The sequence below is a fragment of the Vidua chalybeata genome, chromosome 18 (genome assembly GCF_026979565.1).
Source record: "Vidua chalybeata isolate OUT-0048 chromosome 18, bVidCha1 merged haplotype, whole genome shotgun sequence".
NCBI lineage: Eukaryota > Metazoa > Chordata > Aves > Passeriformes > Viduidae > Vidua > Vidua chalybeata.
In genome coordinates, this window is record NC_071547.1 from 2,831,226 (window position 1) to 2,846,886 (window position 15,661).

Consider the following 15,661-nt stretch of genomic DNA (forward strand, 5'->3'; position numbering starts at 1 on the left):
CACTGCACCGGCACACACGCGCAGCTCGTTCCGAGCCCCGCAGCTCCAACACCAATTCCCGTTACCAAAGTCAATGACCGGAGCTCGCATCCACCCTGCGGAAAGGCCGTGGCTGAACAGAAGCTTTGTTGTCTTTAAATAATAATTCAAACCAAGGATACAATAGCAAAGGGCTCCCTGGAGTATTTGAGCTGCTTCCAGAATTAAGGCACCGAGTTTGAAGCGTTTCCATTCGAGGATCAGAGTGTGGTCAATAATGTAGTTGGGCTTTAAGTCACTTAGTGCTGAATAAATTAGCCCAGTTATTCCCCTTCTTCCCATTCCACAAATCCAGAGCAGCCCTGACACAAAATCCTAAGGCTCTGCAGATCCTTGATGCATCGCTTGAGCTCAGTTTTCTATATTGATTTAAAAGTCATCATTTTAAACTCTCCAGGGGTTTAAACTCAGTGAGTTCATCCAACAACCTCAAGACCATTTAAATGCAGCTGCTGCTTAGAAGTTGCACCAATTTCTCTGTGTAGCTGCTGGACAGCTTCAGGGTGAGCATCATGGCATTGTCATCATTGGCTTTTTAGGGGGAATTCTTGTCATACCCACAAGAAGAGATTGTGAGGATGGAGCCTGAGAAGGTTCTGTGCAGGTAGAGGAATAAATGCACTGTAAAGGCTTGAGGAAACTTGGAAAGAGCTGGAGCAGCTGAGCTTCCCTCTGTGGGTAACGCTGGTGAGCAGGCAGGGAAAGAGTCTGGAGAACAGCAGCTCTCATCAGAACTGGCCACCGAATTCTGGGGCCATTAATACCTGCAGGAAAGGCTGCCCCTGGAGTAATTAAAGAGCAAGCAGAAAATGAAATGAAAGAGTTAACAAGGAGACCACAGAGTGTTGTGTTTCTCTGCAATAATTGGTGGCAGTGGATGGAGCAGAAACTCCCACCCTTGGCTCCCCCTGAGCAGGAAAAACGCTGGCACAGGGCTGTGGGAGGGGCACTGGTGTCCCAAAGTGCTCCCAATCTACTCAGGAGTGGGCAGCCCACTCATGTCTGTGCTGAGAAATGTCAGAAATCAAGTGCTAAATGTGTTAAGTAGGCAAAAGAGAAACAGCAAAGTATCACCTTTATCAGATTATTTGATCTCTACGTTAAAAAAGAAGTTCAAATTGTGATAACAGCACATCTTGCCCAATGAGCAAACATAAATCCAGTTTAAATGCTAAAAAAAGGTTACATCATACTTGGCTACCTCTACAGTGCAAACAGAGGCCATACACACCTGATCCCATAAACTTTTGTTGGAAAAAACAGCTCCTGAGTGTGGAGACTTGTTCTGCCCATCTTGTGGGTGACAGCTCTCCCATTTCAGCAACAGCAGAGGCAGTTCCTGCTTACAACACTAATTGGGAACTTCCTATAAACATTATTCATCTCTCTCTACAAGGCAAGAAATCCAGAACAAAAACAATGTGCTAAAAAAAAAAAAAGGAGAATGCTTGGCTGTGTCATACTCTATAAATATTTCTGAGCCACCATAAAAAAAAAAAAAAGAAAAATAGTTCCTATGTTGTAACAATTACACACTTCAGATTCTTAAAAAACAAGCTAGTGTTTAACCTGAGCTCTCAGCTATAAAAATAGCTTTGTAAATCTTGGCGTAATTCTGTGTTTTATTTCAAGATAAAATACATTCCTGCAGAGTCACATCTTCTTGCCACTTGTGAGTCTTTCAAACACTCAGGAGGACCACGGGAGAAAAATTAGGTAACTTTGCACTGTAGCTGCTGGGTCAATGATCTTCAGTCCTCAGAATTACCTCTGTGTTGGAAACAACTTCTTCCTCTGCAGAAAATGGAAAAGATTTTTATTAAAAAGCAAGAAGATTTCCTCTGAAATATCAGAAGCAACCACATTATGTGAATTTACTACACAAATTTTCACACTGCAAACAGAGTAAGAACATGGAGTAAAAATATAAAGAGGAAAAGGTAAACAAAGTACTTCACAGAAAGGCAACAGTCTCAGGGCCACCACTGGGGTGTTGGGAAATAAAACCTTTCCAGTTGGCTTTGAGGAAAGGAGTGATCTTTGTGCCCCAGGCCAGCCACTGAGTCACCATTTATGAGCACTGGCACATGCTGCTGTGTCCAAAACTGAAAATAGCCTTTTCCTCACTGCTCTCCTCCTGAGTTCTTCAACTCCCCTTCCACCCAACCTCTCTCTAGAGGCAAAACAACTGACTGATGAGAATGGTTAAATCATTGGCAGCTAGGGAGGAAATGTTTGTCAGCGCACCTGCCCTCAAATGAGTTTCAAAGCAATTTAAAACCAAACAAACACAACCAAAATCAATTCAATCACTTCTGTATATGAAACTGCACAAATGTTTGGCTATTTCTGGACCTGCTCTGCTTCAGATCTAACTGATCAGAGTGATTCAGTGCCTTTTAACACAGAAAGAAAATGAGAATTATGCATTAGCCAGTGACTTGGAGAGCCACTCATTCTTGTCATGGATCTACAGTGGATTGTGGCGTGTTTGTTCCACCCGCTTTTTCTCACTTGAGGCAAATGTGATTATTTCTGTAGGCTCAGCATGCTCTCCCCACTCTGCTGCCTCAGCACGGGGCTCAGCACTTTTGGGGATTTGCTCCTGAAGCTTTGTAACATCAGTGGTTTCAGGATGCAAGTCACAGTGCTGGCTTCAACCTATAAAACCTCTGTCTGCTTTTACCTCAGGGCTCTTTTCAGGAAAAGAAGAGCTCTCTCTGTGCACAGGAACGTTACAGCAGAGGAAGGTTTGGCATTCCAGCTCCTCAGCATCCATCTCCCCCAAGTGCCCCATCAGCTGCACTCCACAGACCCCACGGGCTCTCAGAGGAGTCTCAATGTCTCCAGGCTTAATGCAGAACCAGCAGAACATGAGTGCAGCAAGCCAGCCTGACTCCCCAGGGCACAAACAGCTCAGGGACTGCAGCTGGAATAAGAAACTGAGAACTGAGCACCAGCTCCCCACGGGCTGGAGGCTGACCCACAACTGGAGTCACACAGTGTCACAGCCCAGCTGGCTCTGGGGTAACCTCCCTTTGCAGGCACGAGCTTGGGCTGTGTCAGCACTGGGAGGTTTCTTTTTTTTTTGCCAGTTTTTCTCCTCATTGTTGCTGGTTCTTATTCAGTTTCATGTGGCGTTCAGGATTTTAACCATATCTGGTTACTCTTTTGTCCTCAGAACCAGACAAGGTGGTGCCTACTGCAAGCACCCAATCCACAATAGGAGAACAAATAATCAGAGAGTGAGAAATTTCCTGACTCAAAAAGAAAAAAACAATCTGCTGTGGGCAAGGCTGCTTTGGATATTCTGAAACAGCTCTATTCAATACATTCTGATTTTGGGGCTCTGAGCCCAAGAACAGAATCCTAAAACAGCCCTTGGCCTTGGCACTGGAAAAAACGTCCCAGTCTCTCATTCAGCAATGTTCACATCCTTGATCCTGTTATCTGTAACACACAGAAGGGTTTTAACTACAATAAGGAGAGTGCAGGTACTGGGGAATGAAGCTGTGAGATCTGACCGCCCCAAGGATGAGGAACACGCTTCACAAAAGTTTAATTATTTGACTAAAGGAACTACTTGCTGACTTAATATCTGTTTGCTGTTACAGTACTCACAAGAGTTTTATTGGAAATGCACTTAGAATCCTGTGCCAGGCCCATCTCAAAAATCCATAAAGTGTATTAATATTGCAGATGCATTTATAAAGAGGGAAGCAAACAAAAAAAGATCAAGCTGAAAACACCTTCCTGCTCAGGGAACATCACAGAGAAAAAAAGGAAGCTTGGCATCTCTTTCTTCTGCAGCAGGTAACTGGCTTCTGTGAAGAGTTCCTGCAAGTTCTGTTGTTTCTATTGTAATGTAAAAATACTACATGGAAATCAAAGGACTCAGAGAATAAAATTTCCAGAGCTGCCAGGTTCAAGCTGGTGAGCAGCAGGGGTACAGCTCTTGATTCCCCCTTTTCCTCCCCGCCCCAGCAGGGCACAGAATCCAACATGTACCACTTCCCCCTGATTAAATTCTAAAGGCTGTATCTCATATTTATTCCGTTCTAAAGCTCAGTTTAAAACAGCCCCAGGTAAGCCTGGTTTTAAGCACAGGTTAGCTGGCCTGCATACATTAACTCAAACACGCTTGACGAGTTTTTGCCCAGAACTGCTCTGAAAGTAGATCAAAGTTCCACAGATGTGGCTCAGGATCTGCTCCCGCCACTACACACGAGTTTGCTTCATTTTCTATCCACTAAAGCTGAAAAAGAAGCCAATTTCCAAGCTCAAAAATGCAGCATCAGATCCTAAAGCAGAGTCATGGGCAGACTGAGCTGTGACGTGCCAAGCAGTGAGCAGGAGCCAGACAGCTGATGGGGCTGGGCAAGAGCCACAAGCAAGCACTGTGTGCAGGGAGCTTTTCAGGAATCCTCCTACTCAGGAGTCTTTGCAAAAGACTAAACTGCTGCTGTCTTTGCCACTGAATGAAATCCTGCAGAGGAACTTCTGAACAAAATATCCTTTCAGTTTATGCAAACGCTGGCACACAACCTTTACAGTCAGGCCCAGCACAGCGAAGGGTTTATGGTTCTGAATGTTATAAAAATGGCTTTGTCTGCTCCTTACAGCAACGTTGTTCTGGTCAGGTTCATCTAAGGCTAAAAGGAGTGCAAATTTTTAGAGGGAGGTGAAACGTGTGAGGATGAAGATGAGGGTTCAGCACTGCTCTGAAACCAGGAGCCTAAATCCTCCCTTTGGGATATACACCAGCACAAGTGTGCTCATTGCTAGGGACAAAAGGTACAATGTCCTTGTCAAACAAGGTAGAAATTCTTATGGATATTTACCCACTAAACAAGTGACCCTTTCTCTGATTACTTCTGCTGCCCTAATACTCAACAGGAACTTTATCAGCACTAGTGCTCATAAAATAAACTGCCATGACAGCTACATACAGGTTCTTTTCTTTGACCACTGAATATATTTTCTGACCCTGCAATGAAGGAGCTAAAACTACTAACACACAAGAACTCTGCCTTTATTTAAGCTGAGTTTCTGGTTTAAATTCACACCCAAAGTATCCTATATATTCCCTATACTGCCCTCCTTTCCATGAATATAATAATAAAGCAGTTCTGACTGCGAGTCTCTGGGACAGCAGAGCAGTGAGTGTGTGCTGAGCCTGAGAAGTCATCTCATTTGCTTCAAGTCAGAAAGAACCAGTGTTCACTTTTTTCTAGACCTCCTGCAGCTTGCCCCAAAATGACTTCTGCCTTCCATCTGTTCAGACAGACACAGGAGTCAAATCCTGTCATGACCTTGAGCAGCTAAACAGAATCCTATAAAAAATTCAAGCACTAAGGCATGCAGGAATTGTCTCTTCACAACCAATACCCTCCTCATGCTTTGCTAATGCAGTGCAAGCCAAGCATAAGGGAAAGGATGTTCCCAGTCAGTATTCCTGAGACCTCAACCTCGTCCTGGGAGAGCAATCTGTACCTTACTCATGTTGTTGGTGTTGGGAATGCTTGCGTGGAGAAGGCTGAGCTCCAGATCAGCCAGCATCTGTCGGGACTGGGCCAACGAGCGCTCCAGCTTCCAGAACAGGGAACTGGTGTCCTGCAGGACACAGAGAGGGAGCCAAAGTTATGGAATGATCTTTTTTTTTTTTTTTTGGAGGATTGCAAAGAATTATAACACACCAAGAATCAGCATTTTGATTTTGAAATGTTTCTGTTCAGAATACTGCAAAGTAACAGACTCTAACTGCTGGTGTTTCTGATAAACACAGAGCTCTTTCCACACGTGGGTATATTAAGCACTCACAAGAGAGGTACTCCAGGGATAAAGGGGAGAATAAAGACATGAGAAAGAGGGAAAACAAAGCAGAACAGGAAAGAAACAATGTCCAATAGCTTCTGCTAACTGCATCCACATGTACCCAGATATTTAGTGGAATTACCAAATAGCCAGCATCCATTTTCCTCAAGCTTTTCATTCCAAAACCTTATTCATTTTTAAAAAACTCATTTATATTTATGCTGTCCAAGACATATTGAGGCAACAAGGAGCTATTTAAAAAAAAATGTTATCACCTTTACCATAAGCCTGCTGTCTCATCATTTGAGTACCCAGTTCTTCCATGCCTGGAGACATTTGCATTCCTACCATCAGTCATAATTCCTCATAATTCCCCTCAAAATCAGTCAAGGACACTGTGAAATAAGATACTGACTGTGTTCATGCAGTATCTCTTTGCTGGTTTAGTCACTGCCAGGTCACTGATGTCCAGAGGGGAATCTTCATCAGAGAATTTCCCAGAACTTTGGGTCATGTTGCTCTTAGTGGATGTCAGGGGAGGAGAAGTCAAGCAGAGGGAATTCAGTTCCACGTTTCCTTCACTGTTAAAAAAAAAAAATCAAGACATTGGCAGAAACAGCATCACCATCCTTTTTAAACTTTCAAGGGAAAATCGTGGCACAACATAAATAACTGTGGGCCCTGAGCCAAGGAAACCAAGAAGCTTGGGAGATTACCCCGTTCCTCAGAGCATTCCCACGTTTAACAACTTCCCCAGATCAGTTTCATCCTCTGAGCACAAGGGTTTGACATTCAACCAGTCTCAACCAGCTCCATGACCATGTGCTTGAGTGTGTATTTAACCTTGCAAAGAACACACAAAGGGAAAACTTTGCTCTCCCCAAGATTCTGCTACTGGCTCTCCTCTCACACCCAAATCCCTTTCTGGTTCTAATCAACCATTAGGCAAATTAATATTTGTCGGTGTACCTTTCAAGGGAATTTCACAGTGTTTTACAGTCATCATCTCACAGAGATCACAGGAGAGCTTTCCCAAAGAGGCTTGAGTTTATTTATTTTTAAATATAGGAGCAAACCACATTCATCAACACAACAGAAGCAGACTGCTAGCCCTGCCTGGACTGGCAAATAATGAAAAAATATGTGTATTTTAAAGCAAATATTCTCTTTGAATTGATGACATTTCGGTAGATACTCTTTAGATAGTTATTTTGGTGTGACAATGCATTCCATACCTGGCAAGACTGTTAAAAATAGGTGTATTTTAAACTGACATTCAATCTAGGAAAAAGCCCTCATGAGAGTTGCCAGCTCATGAGTGTCTGCTGTGTCCCATTTCACTTCTCCCATAAAACACCAGAATAAGACAGGCTCTTTTAAGAGAGAAAAGCCATTGTCTGTGTTTCTGACAAGGAAAGGTTCTGTGGAGATGTAAGGGAACAAGCAGCCTGGAACAGGGATGTGAAGACATGAGATGAGCAGGGCTGTCCTGGAAAACACACAGGTTGGAAAGGAAGGGGACACAGGTTTGATTTTGAGGCAGGGAAGTGGCTCGGGAATCGGTGGCTTAGTCCAGCCCAGGCAGACTCAACAAGTACCTGCTGATGCTCCATCTGTAAAATGAGAATAGAGATAAAAATCCAAAAGCAGCAAACGTTGGCCCAACATAAATGAAGTCACCAAGTCAGAGCACACAGAAATGGCTCCTGCGCTCTGGGATTTCACAATCCCCTCTGCCATTGAGGAAGGCATTTGACTGTTAACAGCCTCCTTGTTGGCTGTTCCAGAACTCAGGAACTCATGGCAAAAATATTTGCTGGGATGACAGGGAGGTGCCAGCACCCTTCCCTAAACACAAACTACATCATCAGCACTCTGAAAGCAGCAATGGAAAACTGGAGGATCCAGATCCAAGTCCCAGGAGGAATGTTGTGCTGGTCTCTGCCATTAATCCCTTCACAGAAGCAAGTCTCCTGCCTTCCTCCCATTTACGGGTGAGGATTTATTGCCTGCCAAATCCGAGTCAGCAGAGGCTGGAGAGCAGAGAGTCAGGGATTTGCACTGAGTCAATCCATCTCCAATTAGCCGGGCCCCAGGACCAAATGTGGGCATCAAGAAACCTGGAGAGCTCAGCAGTAAATCCCACAGCTCCCCCCTAACTGGAGGATATCTTCTAGCTGCACTGCCCAGGATGAATTTGTTCCTTTCCCCTTAAAATTCACTCAAGGACAAGACAAATAGGGCAAGACAAAAAGTGAAAGCAGCTTTCATGATGCAGCCTCAAAAGGGATTTGGAGGGATGGCAGTATGTCATTGGTGCTGCTGGGGGAGTTGATAAGGAAGGTCAGTATAGACAGAAGGGGAGTGGAGTCTTTCCAATGATTTATAGGCAGTGGAAACTAGAGAGAGCCCACACGGAGAGTGAAGCTCAGCTAAGGCACGTGGGAATGTGCCAGGCCAGCAGTCCTTTTCAGTGGCTGCCCATTCACCTTGTTTCTGAACAGGTCTGTCTCACTGCAGCAACAATTCCTACAATATTTCTGTTTCAAAAGCCACACAGAATGAAAGCATCCATACATCAGACCTTTCCATTCCATTACATTAATCTGTTTGGGTGCTGAGCAGGCTTGCTGGCAAACACTGTGAGCAGGTTTAAACAGCTGTTCATTTACTGTGCTTGTCAAACCACCAGCTGGAAGGCTCCTCTCCTCTGGCTAAAAAGCAGCTATGAAATCGCTGTGAAACTTCAGAAATCCTTCTAAAGTAGAGCTGGGTAAATCAATTTTTTGAACAGAAATAGAGGAACCAACAGAACAAATCCACAGCAAGTCCCAGCTCTGAATGCCTTTGCTTATGCAGGCACAAAGCCACTTCTGTAAATGCAGAGCAGGTTTTTTATCTCGGAGACATTCCAACATCACTGAGGCACCTGGGTCTTCTTCTGACACTTCTCAGCATTAGAAACCTCATCCTGCTCGTCCCCAACCACATGTCCTTCTCCTCCCACAGCACAAACAGAAGGATAGAGTCCCATGAGCTGGAGAGTGGACAGATTGCCGTCCTTTAAATCTTGCCATCTCATTTCTTGCCCTGACAGAGGCAGCAGCCTGTGCTCAGAGCTGTGTCCTACATTCTTGCCCAGCCAAGATGTGATTTCTCAATAGAAATAACACAGTCACTAAAGCATCACACAAAACCTGCATCTGTTTCTTGCCTCGCAGAAACATCACTGTACAAGTCCAGCTCTGGTCAGAACATATTTTACCCATCAGAGTTACGAGCAACACCTGGGATTATAAAAAATTGTAAGATTTTCTCAATTAATTTATTTGGCTAAGTTATATGGTATTGCAGCTTCTCCTGCCCACACAGCTCTTGGGGATAAGAGAGGAGAAAAAAAAAAAGCATAAAAATAGAATCACGATACTTTAAGAGCTATTTTTATTTTAAATTTCTTACTTTTCAGGTTGAAAAACTATATTTAAAACAGCACTTACTCTAAACATAGCTTGAGATAATACTGAGAGTTTATACACCTAAGTTGCTACGCAAGTCTAGCTTATGCTTATTTCTTAAAGGCAACAAACTCATAACCTTTTTGAGCAGGTACATTTCATCTCTTGTGCAGTATCCAAACAGCTGTAATCTCTTCCATGGTGTGTTTCTCCATCTCTCTTTTTGGATTTGAAAATCTCCAGCCATTCCAGATCTGAGAGTGGCTTCCACCGTTTATCTTCATTTACAATGAAGTTATTAATATCAGAATCAGAGTCAGACTTGCAAGTCACAGGAGTCTCTCTGCTTTCTTGGCCAGACTCAGCGTCAGATCTCTCTTCCCAGGTTTTGTTTCCATTATCAGTTTTGTCAGACCTGGTGCTGTTCTGGATTAAAGTGCTTTGCAAATCTACACGAGATTTGATTTTAAGCCAACGATCATATGAAGGCAAAGACACCTCAAAGGTTTTTTGGTCTCTGCTTTTCACTCTATTCTCTCCAATTTCCCTGTTTCTCAATGGCCTTGTGTTGTTTACCTCATGAAATTTTTCACTGTCTAGCTCATCAAAGCTTGATGCAACATCCTGCTTTTCTCCTTCTTCCACAGGCAGGGCCAAGCCTTTCACAGCTTTTTGACACTGGTTTAACAATGCTGAGGTAGTTTCCTCCAAGTCTGAAGCATTCAGTAACTGTCTATTATCTACTTCACACATCTCAGGGGTGGGTTTTACCCTACTTGCTGGAACTGGTGCAGTTCCACACTCCTCGCACATCCTGTGGCTGCCCTCAGTCCTACCCTTGTCTGTCTCGCTGGGGCTTTCAGAGGCAGGGAGTGTGGCCCCTGAGCTACAACGGCACGACAAAAACAAGTCAGAAACACTGCAGGTAAAGAGCATCCCCAAGTGCACTCCTAAAGCTCTACAGAACACAGGCTGCTGCCACGGTTCTGCAGCAGCTCACACACCACCAGTGTGTATCCTGCCAAAACCCCACAGAAAATCTGCCCAGATTTGGCTGTTACTTTTCAAAATCAGTCTGAGAGCTCCCTCATGTTTTAATCACAGTATGATGATTCTGTCTGAACCTCCAGGGTGTGCACCAATTCTCTAAGTTTACTTCCTAAAATAAACGTTGCTTTTTAAATAAAAGTAGCAGGGAGCCAGGTTAACACCCCTACCACCAGACTAGTTCACTTTCTAAAAAAAATCATGAGCTGTCTGGCCTGCTACAACACTTGGTCTGTGACTAATGTTCACAGTCTCTCCTGACCAAATAAAACACAAGGTGCTTGACAGCTTCACTGGATGTTTGTGGTCGACTCCAGCAAAGCCATCCTGACCCAGCACACACCCGTTAGGATGTTAGCTGGGGCTGAACAGTGAAGTCTCTCTTTGAGGACATACTATTTAAGAAAAAAAAAAATTAAAATGTCTTTACCTCCTTCTACTTGATGCATTTTCATGTTTTTGCCTGGAGTCCTGAGAGCTATCAAAGTTGACATGAAGGAAGTGCAAGTCCCGCTGCTGTTTTGCACAGACCTGTTAGAGGCAGTGAAGGGCACTGGTGAATGTCTGGGTGCAGGAACATCATCATCAGGTAGTACCACAGTGCCTGGCTTCCAAAAACATCCTAAAAATGTTTTTATAAACCAATGCCTGTAGTCAAATTATTGACAAAGACTTCCAAATCTAAGAGGACATGCCTGCATATATTTAGGAATATATTTTGCAGCAATAAGCAGGATTTCTATTAGAAGATTAGAATATTCTTCTAAGAGGGAACCACACTGAACAATAAATAAAATATCATTACTGTTACCTGATATTTAATACATGTTGTTATTACGTTGTTCACAGCTACAGAATTACAGGACATGGATGATGATCATGGGATTTGGCTTTTGCTGCAGGGGATTTTTTGCGAAGCTAATGGAGAAGGTAACTACCCATCAATTATTTGCAATTAAAAAGTGGAACATGCTTTGAGAACCTCAGCTGAGAGCAGGTGAACACACAGGGTTTAGGTTGTGAAAAACAGACCTGCCAGGACACTGTGTCCCTTACTCTGCTGAGTTCACCTTGGGCAGGTGTGCAATCCCAGTCCTGCTGCCCTTCACGTGACCTCCCAAGCCTGGAAGCACCATGGGCTTTTCAGCATAACCCCAAATGAAATAAATCAACATTCTACAGGGATCCCAGCAAGGCAAAATCAGATCTGTGTTCCTTAATCAACAATATCCAGATCTTTTTTACACTGTTCCACACAGGTCTGATGTAACTGAAAATGCTCCTCTGGCCTCGGAGCAGAAACACAATCAGGGCTGTACCTGTCGCAAACTGGACAATTCTTTTTCAATCCGCACTTGCTTAGACTTGGCAAACTGAAAAAGTTGGTCCTTTCTCTGTGCTTCTTCCACTGTTTCAAAAGATAATAATTATTTTTATTACTTCAGGTGAATAGACACAAAGCAAGTGCATTGCTAATGCTGTGTCTGTAGCAGTAGGAGGTGGTACTGAAACAAAACAGAAGCAGTTTCTTAAGATCAACAGATAAAAAGAGCACAAAACCCCCAAGAAAACAAAAAATCAAGTATTTTCCTTGGACTTTTCCTCAGCACCTGGCTTCATTTTACTAGCAGCAATACTGTGCTTTGCTGACTGATTTATTTAACGTTTTCAGAAAGAAAAAGAGAAAAGGGGGAAAAAAAAGAGGAAAGCATAAAGGAAATTCAGTTAATTAATTTTAATTCATGCGTGTAGAGAGAAGTGCAGCAAAACAATTTCCCATTTTATTGGTTTTAAAATAATGAGACATGGCATCAGTATCTGACAAAGGTCAAATAGCAGACTAAAAATGATAGGCAAGGAAATTATCTCACAGTAGAAGACACCTTTGGCCACTTAGTCTTTCAAGGTCTCTGTGGTTATCCCCAGGAATATTGCAGTGATCTTTCCTATCCACTGCAGCACCAGATGTTCTTCCACCCAAAACCAAAGGTATTATGGAGGGCAAGATGCAGTTTACCAAGGCCTGAATACTAAACCAGACTAAACCAATTCCATTACCTAAAGGAAGCAACAGAGAAGAGAAAGACTCAACATTTTCAGGAGAGAGTCCCCCGAGCCACTCACTCCTCCCCGTGCAATCACCTTGGTGAACTTTGTGCTTTCACAAGATTTTATAAAGTGTCCCTGCAGAAGCTCCAGATATTGCTTCATAGAAGAATGGCACACAAGGGATATACTTTTATTAAACTGCAAAGAGGGCAGGTAACAAGCTGCCTCCTTCAGAGGTATCAGTGAATTGCTGCCCAGAACTCTCTGAGCCGTTGAAAGCCAAGGCATGAAAGGCCAGCTGCCCACCCTCACCTGCCAGGATCAGCTCACTCCTCAAGCAGCCATTTTCTTGTTTCAGGTGACTGATTTCTTCCTGGTTCTTGCTGCTTTCTTTCATCTTTTCAGAGAGGATATCTGTAAAACAAAATGTAGCATTTCCCAGAGGGAAAAGGAATTGTGCTGGCCTACACTAAATTAGGTGCCCAGCAGAAACATTTACCTTTCATCTTATTTACTTGACACATGACATCGTTCAGTGTCAGGCTGAGGTCTTGCTGCTCCCTGCTGTTACTGAATTCATCCTTTGCTGTACGCAGTGTGTTCTCCAGTGTTTTAAATTTAGATGTAACCTCACTAATCTGATCAGTTGTTTCAATTAAGGCCTTGTCCTGAAATAGGAAATACAATGAATTCTTATTTTTTTCTATCATGGATGGGTTTGGACAAAACAACAGTACATCCTGACAGATGTTACAGATGTTACCTTCATCTGAAGCATAGAGAGAAGCTCCTGCTCCCTCGCTTGCAGCTGGCCTGTTTTAGCAGACAGTTCCAAAATTGAGCAGTGGAGACTCTGATTTTTCTCCTAGTGAACAGAAATATGTGTCAGCTATTACTTCAGTGATTCAAAGTTATTATTTTTTCCCCAGTAAATGCGTCCACAACGTTATTTAAACATTGTGTATAGCAATGTGAGATCCTGGAGAAAAGAGGACTGGAGTAAAATCAATTTTTTTGATCCCCAACTTGCTTGTGATCAAGGGTCTTAATACCCTGCATGTCTCTGTTTTGGAATGTTACATTTCATCACAGGCATCCTGTAAATGCATGGACTACAAAACCAGACCATTACTCAACCCCTACCTCCAGAGCCTGGCAGTGAACAGATGAATCTGTTACTTTTTGAGTGAGCTCTTTAAACTTCTGTCTTGTGCTTTCAAGTGTTATCTTACTGTCATTATGCTGGGATTCTAATAACTTCAACTTTTTGGTCAGTGATTTTATAACTGCATTTCTCTCGTTCAGCTCACCTGAAAAGGAAGGAGACAAAGTTATACGTGAGAAAAGAGCTGAGAGGCTGTCATGCAATTTCTTAAATCTCAGAAATAATTTAACCCAGTGTTTTAAAATCACACAATTCAGACCTGGATGCTTATGTTGCACACCATGAAGGAGGATTCCCTGGCTACCCAGGTCAGATGGAACAGGAACTGCGTGGTGAGCTCTGTACTGAGCCTGTTCAGAGCCACCAGGTGTTTTGCTGGGTGGTTTGTGCTTGTTCAGAGCTGTGCGGCAAAACCTCAGGGCACAAGGCTCTATAACTCGCTGGCAGGTTGCAAATTTTTCTCTTCCCCCACGTTTATTTAATCAGATTATTTTTTAAAGAATTCATAGAAGCAATTCACACATTCAGACAAGAAAGAGTCACCCGATCATCACACCCCCTTCAAGATCAGATCACTTCAGCACCATGTGGAAGTTTAGATCTCAGAGAAACAATAAAATTTAAGGCTGAAGGGCAGGAAATGGCTCCTTATATGATGCAAAACTGTTATTGAGGGGTTGAAGCACCTGAACATGCTTATAGGAGCAAGATCTCATTCTTTACATCACACCACTTACTAGTTAATAAGCTGCATTGTTCTGATAAAGTCAGTATCTTCTGGCGATCATCTTCCCAGGCCTGAATGTGTCTCTCATGCACTGCCACCATGTCATTGAGCTCCCTGTCACGATCTTTCAGTTCTGCAATTAACAGCTTGAGCTCCTGTCTCTGCCTCCTAATGATGCTGTTCTTGCGATCAGGGCTAAATGCCTACAAAAGGTGAGACACGGAGTGCATTTCAACACAAGGGAAGTGACAAATTCTCTCATCATAAACTCGAGGGGTTTATTTTTAGTTGAGCTATGTTTATATTATAAATAGAGACCGTTCCAAGAAGTTCCTTGTACTCGTGGCCCTTGACCGAAGCCCTTTGCAGAACAAGGTGGTACCACCTGCGCTCCGTGACTCAACCCGGCAGCAGCACAATGAGTACCCTCCTACCGAAAATAGAGCCGATTGTTAACGGCACTTTCATGTTTTACCTGGGGCGAAGCAGAACGCTGTACTGATGAACTCATGGGGGACTGCGGGCCAGAGCTCTGCCAGGCATTCGTGGAACCGGGAACGCTTCAAGGATGTCACGTTCACCATGGAAGCTCCCCCGCTGCACACCCGCGCTGCGCGCCGACCCTGAGGGAGCACAAGCGGCGTTGGAGCGGACGGGCCGGGGGGGCGCAGGCCTGAGGCGGGGCCCTGAGCTACCACCCCCGGGGAGCGACTCCCGTCCCCGGGCAGGGCTCCCCCGCTGTCCCGCCCGGCTGGGGCGGCCCTTCCTAAGCGCAAGGGCTTCTCCTGCCCTCCGCCCTCGCTCATTACACCCCCGGTTACCCCCGGTTAGCCCCGGCCGCCCCGACCCACCGGCACCGCCCGCCGTTGGAGGAAGCTCCGCCCCCCCGCAGCGAAGGGGCCGCGGGTTCGAGTCCCGGGGCTCCCCGGTTCGGGTCCTCCAGCCGCGGGTTCGAATCCCGCGGCCGCCGCCGCCTCACCCCGGGGCGCTGCTGGCGGGGATGGAGCTGCAAGAAAAATGTGATAATTAACAACGTTGTTAATACGGGATGAGGAATAACCAGGCAGGAATGGTAAGGGTTGGAGGCAACTTCCCTGTCCAGCGTTAAATGGGAGGACTATAGAGATGCAGGCAGCTCTCGAGAGACACTATTTCCAACGACAGGGATGGAGTTACCTCTCCAGATACACCCATGGCTTATAAATAGAAATCACTGAAAAAGCAACCTTACAGGAAGAGAACAGAGAATCTGACGCATCACCCCCTTGGCTTTCAGCTCACCGAGGTTCTGCAGTGACAGGAGCATGTCACTTCCAGGACCCTGCCACCAGGGAGCATTTATTGTTATTAAATGGAACAGTGAAA

At 44.4% G+C, this 15,661-nt stretch overlaps 1 protein-coding gene across 2 annotated transcripts; it reads right to left on the reverse strand.

Moving 5' to 3' along the window:
• Nucleotides 1-1,641: 1,641 nt before the first annotated feature.
• On the reverse strand, nucleotides 1,642-15,224 carry CCDC62 (coiled-coil domain containing 62). 2 transcript variants are annotated; one of them, XM_053959120.1, is made up of 12 exons: nucleotides 15,148-15,214; nucleotides 14,772-14,919; nucleotides 14,307-14,499; nucleotides 13,548-13,714; nucleotides 13,168-13,269; nucleotides 12,904-13,072; nucleotides 12,717-12,818; nucleotides 11,675-11,763; nucleotides 10,786-10,886; nucleotides 6,269-6,434; nucleotides 5,533-5,652; nucleotides 1,642-1,833 (listed from the first exon to the last, which is right to left on the reverse strand). In XM_053959120.1, exons 2-12 carry the CDS (start codon nucleotides 14,805-14,807, stop codon nucleotides 1,804-1,806), a joined length of 1,275 nt encoding a protein of 424 aa, XP_053815095.1. In that variant the 5' UTR covers nucleotides 14,808-14,919; nucleotides 15,148-15,214; the 3' UTR covers nucleotides 1,642-1,803. The 2 variants fall into 2 exon arrangements, with proteins under 2 accessions (XP_053815095.1, XP_053815094.1); XM_053959119.1 differs by lacking the exons at nucleotides 1,642-1,833; nucleotides 5,533-5,652; nucleotides 6,269-6,434 and adding an exon at nucleotides 9,278-10,194 and having other exon boundaries at nucleotides 15,148-15,224.
• Between the last annotated feature and the right edge of the window lie 437 nt (nucleotides 15,225-15,661).

Excerpts from the sequence above, each read along its gene's own strand:
- CCDC62 (XM_053959119.1), bottom strand. The coding sequence starts at position 14,807 with ATGAGTTCATCAGTACAGCGTTCTGCTTCGCCCCAG. Across the intron at positions 13,073-13,167 it reads TCTCTATGCTTCAGATGAAG|GACAAGGCCTTAATTGAAAC; the intron begins GTAACATCTGTA and ends TTCCTATTTCAG. Across the intron at positions 12,819-12,903 it reads TCAAGTAAATAAGATGAAAG|ATATCCTCTCTGAAAAGATG; the intron begins GTAAATGTTTCT and ends TTTGTTTTACAG.